The 13,903-nt window shown below is 33.1% G+C and overlaps 1 protein-coding gene across 1 annotated transcript in view; it reads right to left on the bottom strand.

Moving 5' to 3' along the window:
* LOC134718386 (uncharacterized) overlaps nucleotides 1-13,903 on the bottom strand; it is a 65,499-nt gene that overhangs the window by 14,369 nt on the left and 37,227 nt on the right. Inside the window, exons 4-10 of the mRNA XM_063580885.1 lie at nucleotides 10,248-10,323; nucleotides 9,026-9,268; nucleotides 8,069-8,548; nucleotides 4,635-4,741; nucleotides 2,779-3,232; nucleotides 1,159-1,931; nucleotides 442-472 (exon numbers count right to left, since the gene is read on the bottom strand). Of these exons, the coding sequence (XP_063436955.1) occupies nucleotides 442-472; nucleotides 1,159-1,931; nucleotides 2,779-3,232; nucleotides 4,635-4,741; nucleotides 8,069-8,548; nucleotides 9,026-9,268; nucleotides 10,248-10,323 (2,164 nt within the window). The remainder of the gene's footprint in view (nucleotides 1-441; nucleotides 473-1,158; nucleotides 1,932-2,778; nucleotides 3,233-4,634; nucleotides 4,742-8,068; nucleotides 8,549-9,025; nucleotides 9,269-10,247; nucleotides 10,324-13,903) is intronic.

The raw sequence follows: 13,903 nt of genomic DNA, 5'->3' as shown, positions 1-13,903 counted from the left end.
GCAGTAATCTAATTCTAATTTCTTCGAACCTATGTTCACAAAATACACCTAAATGTATTATCTTAAATATAGCACATATTTTATCTGTTGACAGCAATCCTAGACAATTTACTCATAAGACATATAGGATACATTTTAGTAATTTACAGCAATTAATCTTAACCAAAATTGCAAATCATATATTTTAAATTAAAAGTTTCTAATACATGTATTTTTGGTAATTGTAAACTCAGATGGTAAAAAATTATTACTTTTCCACGGTTGTTCCAATTTGAAATATGTGAAAAATCATTATTTATTGTTTAAGCTTTATCACAATTATGGCATATCAGTAGCATGGTTTTATGTCATGAGATTGTAATTAAATTGGATATTTTAATAAGTTAAATGTTAACTCTGGTCAATAATATGGAAGTGCAGAGAGATTAATGATACATTTACCTGGACAATTAGCATCACACTGCTTTTGTTCCTGTAAAATAGAAAATAACTCTACAATCCAATTATTTGTATAATTCCATGTAAACAACCTACTTGCTTGTCGGTCCCCAAAAACACATTTCATTTTGTAAAATGTGTGAAACTAATGACAAAAAATTAATGACACATAATAAAAATATACAATATTGACAAATACTGATAGTTACTACAAGCAAAGTCAGGTAAATACTATAAATATTAATCCACTCCTCTACCTTACAAAAAAAAGGTTTAAACAAAGAGGTGTCATAGCAACATTAGCATCCATTTGCTTCGCTGTCTAATACATTTGTCCTTTGCTGTTTAGTTTACTATCATACCAACATCAACAAGTTGGTACAGATATAAATTTGTCTCTGAATGTATGAACATTTTAACATAACAACATGAACAACTTTAAGAGCTTGATATGTGGCATATATTTTGTTCATTGTTGAAGGCCTCACAGCAACCTATAGGTGCTGAATTTTACGTCATGTGGTTTATGGTGGAGAGTTGTTACGTTGACAATCATATATCATATCTTATTTTTTATATAGAGTTGCAAGATTGAATGTCTAACATATAATGCAAATATAGTACCTATCTTATGCAATAAGGGAACTTGGCGACATTTGTTCAGGCTTAGAAATCAATTTTAAATTTCTTGCAATGATGTACCTAAAATTATTTACATACCCTTTTCTTGTTCCAAATACTCCAGTTATTTTTAATGTTTTCTCTGTGTTCACAAAGACATTCCTCAGTTTCGGAAGCCATCTTATTTTCTGAAGTGAAACAGTTTAATTTCGAGCATGAATACTCGGTGTGGAAGGGTAACTTGCTGTTGGCTTTACAATGGATGGAGAACTGATAAAATTCGGAGATTCTCTCTAAAGTAACAAACAAACAATCCCGGACACTGGTGGCTATATCAGGTATTATCAAACCCTTGGAGCGCTTGTGGACTAGGTGCAATAAGATCTTATTTCCTTCTACACAGACAACGATATCATGCTCTTTATCAACTGATAACCCAACAAACCCAGAAAACATAAGTTTCCTTCCACGGTATTGCTTCAATGTCCACATACTGAGACATGCGCATATGAGACGATTCGGTAAAGCTGGAGGAACAACGGTTCCGTTAAAAACAAAGGCCAAACTAACAGTCCTCTCTGGTGTACATTCTTGTGACAAGAAATCTGTATCATTTCTTTGGGTAAGCATACAGGGTACAAAGAAGTGTTCTACTGGTAGCCGACTTCCTGTTTTTGTATCATATCTACGCTGTTCAGATACAATATCAAGGTGTATCAGCATATCAAATATGTACTCTTTAAAGAGTAATATCTGACAAAATTCGTCTTGCTCCCAAATCTGGTAGAGGTCTAATTTTTGTATCATTCCATTTTCAGACATCTTTTTGAAGGTTTTTCTTGTGTTATCTTCTTTTGGCCAGAATTCAACATCTATAAAAAGAAATAAAATCAATCTTAAGACTTGAAATTAAAGTCAAAAATATACTTGTATTAAAATGTATCTATGGAAGCTATGTTGCTCACCTTGATCAGCACAGGAAAATAATCTTATCTTAATAATTCTATAACATGTTCTATTTTAGAACAAATTATCTTTCCTTTATAAACAAGGCATTTGATGATCAAAATTGAATTGTTTCTCATTGTGGAAAAATGTTACACTTTAAAATTTATTCTATATTTATAAACCATGAAGTTTTATAGTTATATCTATACCTTTTAAGCTATTACGTTTCAGTTTCAGTTTTAAAAAAAAATGTTTTTCTATCATAATTTTCCATTATGATTTTACAAAACGTTTCTCGTTTCTCGTTTTGTTTATATAGATTAGACCGTTGATTTTCCCGTTTGAATGGTTTTACACTAGTAATTTTGGGGCCCTTTATAGCTTGTTGTTCGGTGTGAGCCAAGGCTCTGTGTTGAAGGCCGTACTTTAACCTATAATGGTTTAATTTTTAAATTGTTATTTGGATGGAGAGTTGTCTCATTGGCACTCACACCACATCTTCCTATATCTATAAGTTAAAACTGTTATTCTCTCCAAAGTTTCACAGCATAATAAAATAATTAGCTATAATTTAACAAGTATTGAAACTGTGAATACTAAAATTTATAATGTTTTACTAATTGTATAATAAAAAGTTCTGAAAAACCAACTTAAAGATTAGTTAAGGGCACCATTTAACAGTCCCTAGTGCTATTATTGGCTGGTAAACAATATTTTGGTATGTTTTTTTACCAGCAATTTAATTATTACTCAATGAAAATATTTACGCACCAGTAATAAAAGATCTCATAACTTCCACCATAAGAAGGGGACTGATGATAACATTATCTCTTAGCTGTGGTGTGTCAAAATAGACAATTTTCCCTAGAGAATGTTGATAATGTAGAAAGACGGTCAACTGCCCAGGAGACAGGACAGACACCTCGCTGATAGCATTTAATTCTTTAACTTCAGCCAATGACATTATTTGCTTTCCTTCTGCCACTAGTTCAGCGATCTCAAGCTCCAGTGGAACACATGCATTCGGCATCCTTTCACCCCAGCATGGATGGTCGAATGTTAGTTCTGTTATTGTTTTCTTCAGAACTTCTATTTCTGGGTCGGCTTGATCTTTGGCATTGACAAATATTAGAGGTCTAAGGACCAGATGATGTTTTCCCTCGTGATCTTTAAACAATTCCTCAATTCCTCTGTAAAGCTCTTCACGTCTGGTCGCAATATTCTCCTGTTAAACATAAAAAGTTGACAAAATAATACACTGATACTGCATCGCACACCTGGTGATTTATATGCATCTTCAATGGTGGAATATTCCAACACGTACTACAATATCAAATTTTCAAATGACCTACATCTTCTCTTATAGGTCAAGTTAACACTTTTAACCTAGATCTTATACTTTCAAAGATAACAGACTGAAACTGTTATCAGTTGTTAAATCTTACATTCCAAGGGGAATAAAATGAAAAGGGTCTTTTGAAAGAAACACTAGCTATTTATATTTGTGTTTGGTAATTCACTTTACCTACCTAGTATAGAAACACAAGTAAACAAATAAGTCACATTTAATAAGTTGGCAATACATCTAAAACAGGTCAAGAGGGTATTTGCATGAACATATGGATATTGTTATAGTTCAATTTTTTGTTGATAAAAATTATTATTATTTTAAAACAAAGCATGAATCGTCCTCATGCATTCCCTGTCCAGATTTTGGATTTCATCAACTCATCAACATTTGTATTACGTTTTGGAATTTCAAATATTTTGGGGACTTACATCACTGAAAATACAGTTAAGACGTATATCTTGTGCAGTACCACTAAATGCTAAACTTTCACTTTGTCAAAATATTTGTTGAAATAAAACTGACTTAAATACAACTTTAACAATCAAACTGAGCAATTGTTATAGTCAATAGACAATGCCCGAGAGTGACACGGCAAAGAAAAAACAAATTTTAACATTTAAACTGAACAATTGTTTAAAGTCAATAGACCATGCCCGAGAGTGACACGGCTAAGAAAATTCAAACTTTAACATTTAAACTGAGCAATTGTTTAAAGTCAATAGACTATGCCCAAGAGTGACACGGCCAAGAAAATACAAACTTTAACAATTTAAACTGAGCAATTGTTTAAAGTGAAAAGACCATGACCGAGAGTGACACGGTAAAGAATCTTCATGAACATTTTCTACATTTGAAAATGCCTGTACCAAGTCAGGAATATGACAGTTCTTGTCCATTCGTTTTTGATGCGTTTTGTTTTTTGATTTTGCCATGTGATTATGGACTTTCCAAATTGATTTTCCTCTGAGTTCAGTATTTTTGTGATTTTACTTTTGAATATTAATACAAAAGCAAACCGAATATCATTTTTCTTATCTATAAGTGGTTCTTCATATAGTCTACTCTAGTTATAGGCCCTGTAATCTGATCTTAAGTCTATTACCCACCAATCAATTAGGATCTTGTTCTTTCAAAAGTGTAGCTTTACACGAAGTTTGGTCAAGTTAAGACATATCGGCATATTATCATTATGTAAGTAGTTTTTACACATTATTCAAGTGTTTCAAATGGCAATGACTACTAGTAACTACTATATTTCTAACATAAGATCACTTACCGTTAGTACTTTGTCCTTGTGAGTGGCAACAAACAAGATCTTTGGAATGCCTGCATATACAACCTTACAATAGGTCAGGATGGAATTGACCCAATATTGCAAGAATACTACAAAATAAAATCAAAATCTGTCATAAAAAAGTATAAACTAGAGGCTCTAAAGACAGGGTCTCTCATCTTTGTCTATGTGAATATTAAACAAAGGAAGCAGATGGAATACAAATTCATGACTAAATTTAACAAGTAATTCCATTCCCCTGCTTACTTTTTTAGGCATAAAATATAAGGAAATAAATCTGGATGGTATATGAAGAAAAAATTCATCAAAACTATAATTTTTAGTCTTTGGGTAGATATTTTGAGAAATCAGTATGAAAACATTCTAACATTAAATATGTTTTCTGGTTTACTCATTATAAGACAATCTGACTTTCTTTAGGAAAACATTTTTTTAACATTGCTTAATGACTAGGCCATAAATTGTGAATTTGACAATACATTGCTTAACTTACTTTTACAACAAATAAACATGTATGACAAAAATATGGATTACATTTGTTTTGCTGCTATTTAATACAAAGTTTTAACAAAAATAGGTTTAAGGAATAACAACAAAAGTGCACACACTGAAATTTCTCACCTTCTTTACTAACCATTTATATTATGTTGATAGTCCTACATTTAAAGTTTAACTACAACTATCACATAAACTTAACATGATCCAAGAAAATGAGGTCAAGGTCAGATAAAGTAAACAGAAATACATGTAGACCTAACAATCATTCAATACACTAAATGTAGTTGACCTATTGCCTTTAGTTTCTAAGAAACAGACTTAAATAAACTCATTATAGATACTAGGATTAAGTTTTGTATTTACACCAGACCGCATTCCGTCTACAGAAGACTCATCAGTGACAGTAGAATTCAAAAATGTTAAAAAGTCTAAATAAAGTACGAAGTTGATGAGCATTTAGGACTACAATTGCTAAACGTTTTGTCAAATACAGCTAAGGTGGTCTATTCCTGGGTAGAAAAGACTGAGTATTTCAAAAATTCAAAAGTTTGGTAAACAGTTAATTTATAGATATGACCAAGAAAACTAAACATTGACCAATGAACCATAAAAAGGAGGTCAAGGTCAGACGAACCATTCCAGGCAGAAATGAACACCGTACAATCAATCTTTGCATCACATATACATGTAGTTGAACTATTGCTTAAAGTATCTAAGAAACAAACTTAACCATGAAAACTTAACATTGATCAATGATCCATGAAAATGAGGTCAAGGTCAGATGATACCTGGAGACTGACATGTACACCATAAAATATTTCCATACACCAAATATAGTTGACCTATAACATATAGTATAAGAAACAAATATTATAAAACTCAATCAAAGGAAAATGAGGTTAAGGTCAGATCACACCTGTCTGTTGGACATGTACACCCTACAATCATTTCAGATACAAAATATAGTAGACCAATGGCATACTGTATAAAAAACATACCAAAACACAAAAAAATAACTATAACTACTGAACCATGAAAATGAGGTCAAGGTCGGATCACACCTGCCAGTAGGACATGTACAACTTACAATTCTTCCATACACCAAATATACTAGACCATCAAAACGTAACCTTGTTCACCTATCCATGAAATGAGGTCGAGGTCAAGTGAAAACTGTCTGACTGACATGAGGACCTTGCAAGGTACACACATACATACAACCGCAGAGGTAGAACCCTGAACAGTTTGTGCATGTTTGGACACAATATTCAAGCTTGATACTGTCTGAATTTGATTGTTATCAAATTTTTGACATAATGTAAGTTTCTGACACTAAATAATTGTGGTGAATTATCTAACAAAATTTAAATGGGTTAAAAAATTTGTAATACATTTCAATTGAAGATCTCTTGCTATTGCACAATACTGTGCAAAAGAAGATTTCTTGCTATTGCCCAATACTGTGCAATTGAATATTTCTTGCAATTGCGCAATATTGTGCAATTCAATATTTCTTGCTATTGCTCAATACTGTGAAATTGAATATTTCTTGCTATTGCGCAACACTGTGAAATCGAAGATTTCTTGCTATTGCACAATATTGTGCTATTGGATATTTCTTGCTATTGTGCAATACTGTGCAATTGAAGATTTTTTGCTATTGCCCAATACTGTGCAATTGAATATTTCTTGCAATTGCGCAATATTGTGCAATTCAATATTTCTTGCTTTTTGTGCAATACTGTGCAATTGAAGATTTCTTGCTGTTGCGCAATACTGTGCAATTGAAGATTTCTTGCTTTTTGTGCAATACTGTGCAATTGAGCTAGAGATCCATACACTTGAATACAAGTTATTGTCTGGAAACTAGAAAAATGCTTATTTTCGGCCCCATTTTGGCCCTTAATTCCTAAGTGTTTCCGGCAATTACCCCCAAACTCAATTCCAGCTTTCCCTTTGTGGAACCTTGTAGTACAATTAGAACAACTAGAACAATGCTTGTTTTTTGCTTGTTTTTTGGCCCCTTATTCCTAAAATTTTGAGGCAATTACCCCCTGAATCAATCCCAGCTTTCCCTTTGTGATATGGAACCTTGTGGTACAAGGTCAGAGAGATCCATTCACTAACACACAAGTTAATGTCTGGAAGTTACAAAAATGCTTATTTTTGGCCCTTTTTTGGCCCCTAATTCCTTAACGGCTGGTACCATAACCCCCAAAATCCATCCCAACCTTCCTTTTGTGATATTGAACTGTATGGTAACATTTCATAGAGATCCATTTACTTAAACTAAAGTTGATGTGCGAAAACTAAAGTGTCTTAGGATGATGACATTGAAGCAAACGTCATACCAATATACGACCGCAAAAAATTGTTGTGGTGGTATAAAAATAAGATGTTGTCTGTCAATAAGTGCAACACTCTGTTCATGCTTCTGATAAAATCATCAGCTCCTTTTTTGTGAAAATTCACTCATTCAAAATCTAAAGAAATTTTCAGGAAAGCGATTTATCACAATATATAATGATGTCATTCTATTGTTCTGCCGACTGATTTGAAAATGTTCAGTTGTTTGCTCATGCTCTAACTTCCTAAAAGAGTTGGCCACTCAATTTGTGTCAAATTTAACTGATCATTTTTGTGTGTACAAAACACTTTCTGACATACAAAAAATAAAACCTGGTATCTTTGATAAATATTATTGTATAACCTCATATCAATGTTTCAAAATGAAAGACATATTGAGGTTAATATGGTAGTTTGTGACAAGCTCAAAGTGGCAATGTAAACAAGTTACGTAAACATTTTGGTTTGCTTAAATATTTAGAAAAGACATTTTTTTATTTTTTTGAATTATCACCTTGCTGTTATAGAAATGATTGTTTGCATTATCGGAGTGTAAATAACATGCATATTACCTGCTGGCGTTGGCGTCATGTGCTGCCCTGGAAAACACATCACATCAGGTACCTGTTCATGCAAATCTTTGCTCCCATCAAATACTACAAGAAACAATGCCCGGAACGTCATAAAGGTCTGGTGTGTTGTTAAATAAACGTATTGTCCACCAAAATCCCAGAAGATAAGACGTCCAACTTTCATTTTATACTTCCCACTTTTGAGGACTTTTTCCATTTTCTTTCTTATTTCTTCTTTAGTCATTCTTGTTCTCATTTTCTGTTCCATCTGGTTTACTGTGTGAGGCACATTGGAGGATTTCGTAGATGGTAGAGATTGTGCTGTTGCAGACTGTTCTGAGGGCAAAGAGGAAAGTGTAGCTTTGGCATAACCAGTTGGGCTTGTATCTGAAGCTTTGTTGGTAACTTCACTCTCCTCCTCTTCTTCCAGAGAGGTCATTAAAACCTTATGGTACACAACATCTAGGGCATTGTAAGAGTCTGAAATTATATTTAATACATCAGGCAAATCAAATCCAAAACAGGTGCAGGCTGTCAAAACCAAGTGAAGAATGTAAGAAAAATCAGAATTAAAATAAGAATCATATCTTATCAGGTGTAACATTCATATAATGCTATTAACACATTTTAAAGAGAGTCATATTTTAACTGATTGATTGATGAAATTATTGATTATGGAAAATAAATGTTAATTCATTGCATAATTTTAACATTTAAATTCAATTTCAAAATATAAAACCGTAACATCTTTCTAATAAGATTAGTAAAATGTTAAGATTTTCATACACAAATCAGATTTGATATTGAATTAATATGGTGCGTGAATAGAAGGCACAAAAAATGGCTACAATGTGAAACTATTTAAATCAGTGCTATAACATGTCTGCTGAAAGCGCAGTCCATGCAATAGAGTATATTTTTAATGTGGTCAGATATTCTACTTGTGCTCTTTCTCACCTGGATCAACAAGAATCCACTCTTTTGACTGAATGTCGAGGCCACAGCGACCTTCTACCAGAGAAATCCCATCAGTTGGATGTCGCCCTTCTGGTAGGACATCCCCAGCTAACAGCTTCACAAGAGTCGTTTTCCCAACAGAAAATTGACCGGTTACCATGCATCTCATATCAAATGATTCATAGCTGCCCTTCCCTAATAAACGATTCAACATTGCAGACTGTTGCCCTTTTCCGATGGAATCTAAAAAAAATAAAAAAATTGGAAAGTTTTGATGTGTTCATGTTGAGAAAAAAAATGTATCCATACACAAACTCATAGATAATTTTTCCTCATTTGTTGGTTAATATGTTGATATATGTCATTTTTCGATATGTCAATGTGTTAAATATGTCAGAATGTCTTTATGTCTTTGTGTTGATGTATTAGCCTGTTTGTGTATTGATCTGTCAGTGTAATGATGTATGTGTGCTAAAGTGTTGATCTGTCAATGTTTCAATATGTCAATGTGTTAATGTACGAGTCTGTTAATGTATTCAGCTGTCAGTGTGTCTATATGTCAATGTGTTGATGTATGAATCTGTTTATATGTTGATATGTTAGTGTGTCAATATGTCAATGTGTTGATCTATCAGTGTGATGACAAATGTGTGTTAAAGAGTTGATCTGTCAGTGTGTCGATATGTCAATTTGTTGAAGTTTGAGTCTTGTAATATGTTGATCTGTCAGTGTGTCAATATGTCTGTTAATGTGTTGATCTATCATCCTGATGATGTATGAGTGTAAAAATGTTGATCTGTCAGTGTTTCAATATGTTATTGTGTTGACGTTTGAGTCTAGTGATATGTTAATCTGTAAGTGTGCCAATATGTCAATGTGTTGATGTAGGAGTCTATTATTATGTCGATCTGTAAATGCATCGATATGCCAATGTGTTGATATATAAATCTGTTAATGTGTTAAATCTGTCAGTGTGTCAATATGTCTACGTGCTGATGTATGAGTCTGTTTATTTGTTTATTTACAGACATGCACAGATTAAAAAAATTATGTGATCTGTAATCAATCAATCTTCATCAATAGCCTATTTCACTTTTCCCATCAATTTGCTGGGTTTTTTCATTATAACATTATTAGCAGATATCAAGGTTTCCCTATATTAGAAACAAGTAATTATAAATCATTTCAGCCAGTATCTGAATAATTAACATTAGAGCTTTACCTTCAACTACTGGTGCTGCAGGTTCCTGTAAATGGGTGTCAGGAGTTACTTCTGGGGATGTCTTTGACATGACAGTCTACAAAAGAACAATATGCTATAAACTATCATGTCCCATGTGAAAACTTGTCAAATAGTTTAATACATATATAAATTCTAATAGCCTTTATATCTGCCACTAGATTTAAAGAGGGTTTCATATAGTCGAGTTACAAGTTGCGAGTTAAGATAGTCGAGTTGCGAGTTAAAAAAGTCGAGTTGCGAGTTAAAAAAGTCTAGTTGCGAGTTACAAAAGTTGAGTTGTGAGTTACAAAAGTTGAGTTGCGAGTTAAGAAAGCCGAGTCGCGAGTTAAGAAAGTCGAGTTGCGAGTTAAGAAAGTCGAGTTGCGAGTTACAAAAGTCGAGTTGTGAGTTAAGAAAGTCGAGTTGCGAGTTACGAAAGTCGAGTTGCGAGTTAAAAAAGTCGAGTTGCGAGTTACAAAAGTCAAGTTGCGAGTTACAAAAATATTTTTGAGGATCGATTCACATTTGATAAACAAAGCATGCGTGTGTAAGTGATAAATTTGTCCTGTTAAAATATGTCTGGGGGGACAAATATTGCTAGTATAAAAAGTCCATGGTTACAGAATTTACTAGTATATTTGGTCCGATGTTATTAATATATGTCCCCAGACTAATTTTCCTAGGTAATCATGTCCTATAAAATCCTATAATATTTAATTACATTTAAACCATGGAAACTTAGATGTTATGTTTTAGTAATGTTTAAGAGTTGCATAGTTATATTTTTGATAAAATTTATGTCCCCAGATTAATTTTGCTATGGAATCATGTCCATGCCATTAATAGTCTTAGGTTAAAATGTCCATGCCCTTAATTTTAAAAGGTGAATATGAATGTAATATGTTTTAATATTGTTAAAGACAAAACGAAAGAGTTGCGTATCAATCTAGGAAATCATGTCCATGTCATTAACTATTCTAGGTTAAAATGTCCAAGCCCTTAGTTTTAAAGGTAACTATAAATGTAATATGTTTTAATATTGTTCAATAGTTGTGTATCAATTTTTTATTTTTTTTTATATAAATAAGGCCGTTAGTTTTCTCGTTTGATTTGTTTTACATTGTCATTTCGGGGCCTTTTATAGCTGACTATGGGGTATGGGCTTTGCTCATTTATGAAGGCCGTATGGTGACCTATAGTTGTTAATTTCTATGTCATTTTGGTTTCTTGTGGACAGTTGTCTCATTGGCAATCATACCACATCTTCTTTTTCATATAATACGAATAATATACAGTTACTGTCTTTTGATGAGGTAAATAAGCGGTTTTCTTGACTTTTGAAAAACATGATATTCACTGAGGCCGACGGCCGAAGTGAATATCAGTTATTCCAAAGTCAATTAAACCCCATATTTACCGAAACAAAAGACAGTAACTGTTTTGTTCCATATTCCGAGAAAAGAAAATGTATTTAATGACAAACATATACCAAAACAAATTTTACATGAAACATTTTACCATACATTACGTTGCATGTAAAAGTGTGTGACGTTTAGCGCGGTGAATAACACTTTCTGAAGTGAATATGCTTTTTTATTCAAAATCCAATTCATAACGAGAAACTTACTAAAATGATACCAATATGGAATATCGCCGTTTTTTTGGACCAAACTTATGATGACACAGAACAATATTGAAAGCAAATGGCAAATGGCACGCAATAAATCGGGCCTTCTTTATCATGTTTATATACTAGCATTTCGGAGTCAAACGTACGAGTGACACACGACTGTTGTGCGACAGTCGTTCGACAGTGACACAACGGTAACATGCATATTTCCATGACATGAAAATCTGAAAAATAGAACCAAAAACTCACGATTGTTATACGACAGTCGCACGGCTTTCACAAGACTCATTTGCGACAAACCCACAACAGTATAATTACAATTCTTATTTCCTGTACTGTACCCATCGTGGAACCATCGTAGACATGTCGTAGCTGATGTGACCTCTCTACATATTTTTTTGACATTTGATTTTGCACGACAACTTTTTTATTGATCATCCAAGACAAAAAATCGTACGATCTGTTGTGATCGGGGCTTTACATTTCGAACATCTCTATGAACGTCATGGCAGTATGACCGTTACCTCCTGCATCAGATGTTATTACCATAGTATCATCTTTAGATTCCCGAATATGGAACAATCCAAATTGAATTCTTAGAAAACTAACTGAAACCGTTTTTCTAATTAATTCATAATTGACAATCTCAAACGTGTGAACACTATATAATTTTAAACCTAAGTGACTCAGTTTTATAAGTTACCCAATACCCAGGAGGATTACTTTAAAAAAAATCTTATTCACGATGTAGCACTAAACATTTTAAATTTTCCAATTAAACCTTACCTGTAAAATGGCGCAAATGTAGTTTTTACAATAGTATCGTTGATGGCTACATGCATAGACCAAAGAATCAAATCGGGGAATGAGTCAAAGAGACAGCAACCCAACCAAAATATGCAATTCAACCGAAGGCCATTTGGTCTTCAACACAACGAGAAATCACACACCTAGAGGGAGCCCCAAACAGGCCCCGAAACACAGTGTTATATATCTTTAGATCAAGAGTATTTACGCCATTCTATGCTCCTAAATATAAAGATGAACCAAAATAAAAAAAATATACAAGAGCAACAAAGGCTAAAGGTTCCTGACTAAGGTCAGACAAAAAAATGCAGCGGATTTAAACTTGTTTTATGCACGCACATCATTTCCCCTGTATCTCTAGCCGATGTAGACATATATAATTTTAACGTCCACAATTTTGAGTGTCTGACTGCCAAAGAATAAATTTTGCGGTCCCTAACGATTATTGCCAGGCTCGGCAACTCGACTTTAGTAACTCCCAACTCGACTTTCTTAACTCGCAACTAGACTTTTGTAACACGTAACTCGACTTTTTTAACACGCAACTCGACTTTTGTAACTCGCAACTCGACTTTCTGAACTCGCAACTCCACTTTCGTAACTCGCAACTCGACTTTCTTAACTCGCAACTCGACTTTTGTAACTTGCAACTCGATACTCGTAACTCGCAACTGGATACTCGACAACAAGTGAATCTCAGATTTAAAGGACAATAACTCTATATTTTACAGGAAGTTGAAATGCGCAATGCAATCACAACTTATTTTGACTAGACACAGACAATTATCTTGAATTGACCGTAATTCTTTGCTTATTTCCACCTTTGATTCTGTTGTTTGCATCTATTTGTTATAATAGGTACAGTCATTGTTTTGAACAAAATCAATTCTCTTCGCCACATAATTTATAGATAATACATAGTGATGCACGTTGACTAAATATGAAAGTGCATATGTAGTTGTCTCCCTTACTAGTATAATCAGTTTCAGAATGTTCATTGTTATTTCCCTTTTTTAAAACTATAAATTTCATGTTTCTTTATTTAATGATTTACATGATGTTTGTTCAGTACCTATTTGTGAATTTGAATAGATATTAGTATTTTGAATTCATTGGTTAACGTTATTCATTTATATTCTAAAATCTAGTATTTGCATTGTCACAAATCATTTATAACCTCCTTTGACAGACTTTAGGCCTATATATTTTATATGACTGG

This window comes from Mytilus trossulus, chromosome 5 (assembly GCF_036588685.1).
Source record: "Mytilus trossulus isolate FHL-02 chromosome 5, PNRI_Mtr1.1.1.hap1, whole genome shotgun sequence".
NCBI lineage: Eukaryota > Metazoa > Mollusca > Bivalvia > Mytilida > Mytilidae > Mytilus > Mytilus trossulus.
Note: the sequence above shows the minus strand (reverse complement) of the source record. Positions and strands in the feature narration are given on the sequence as shown.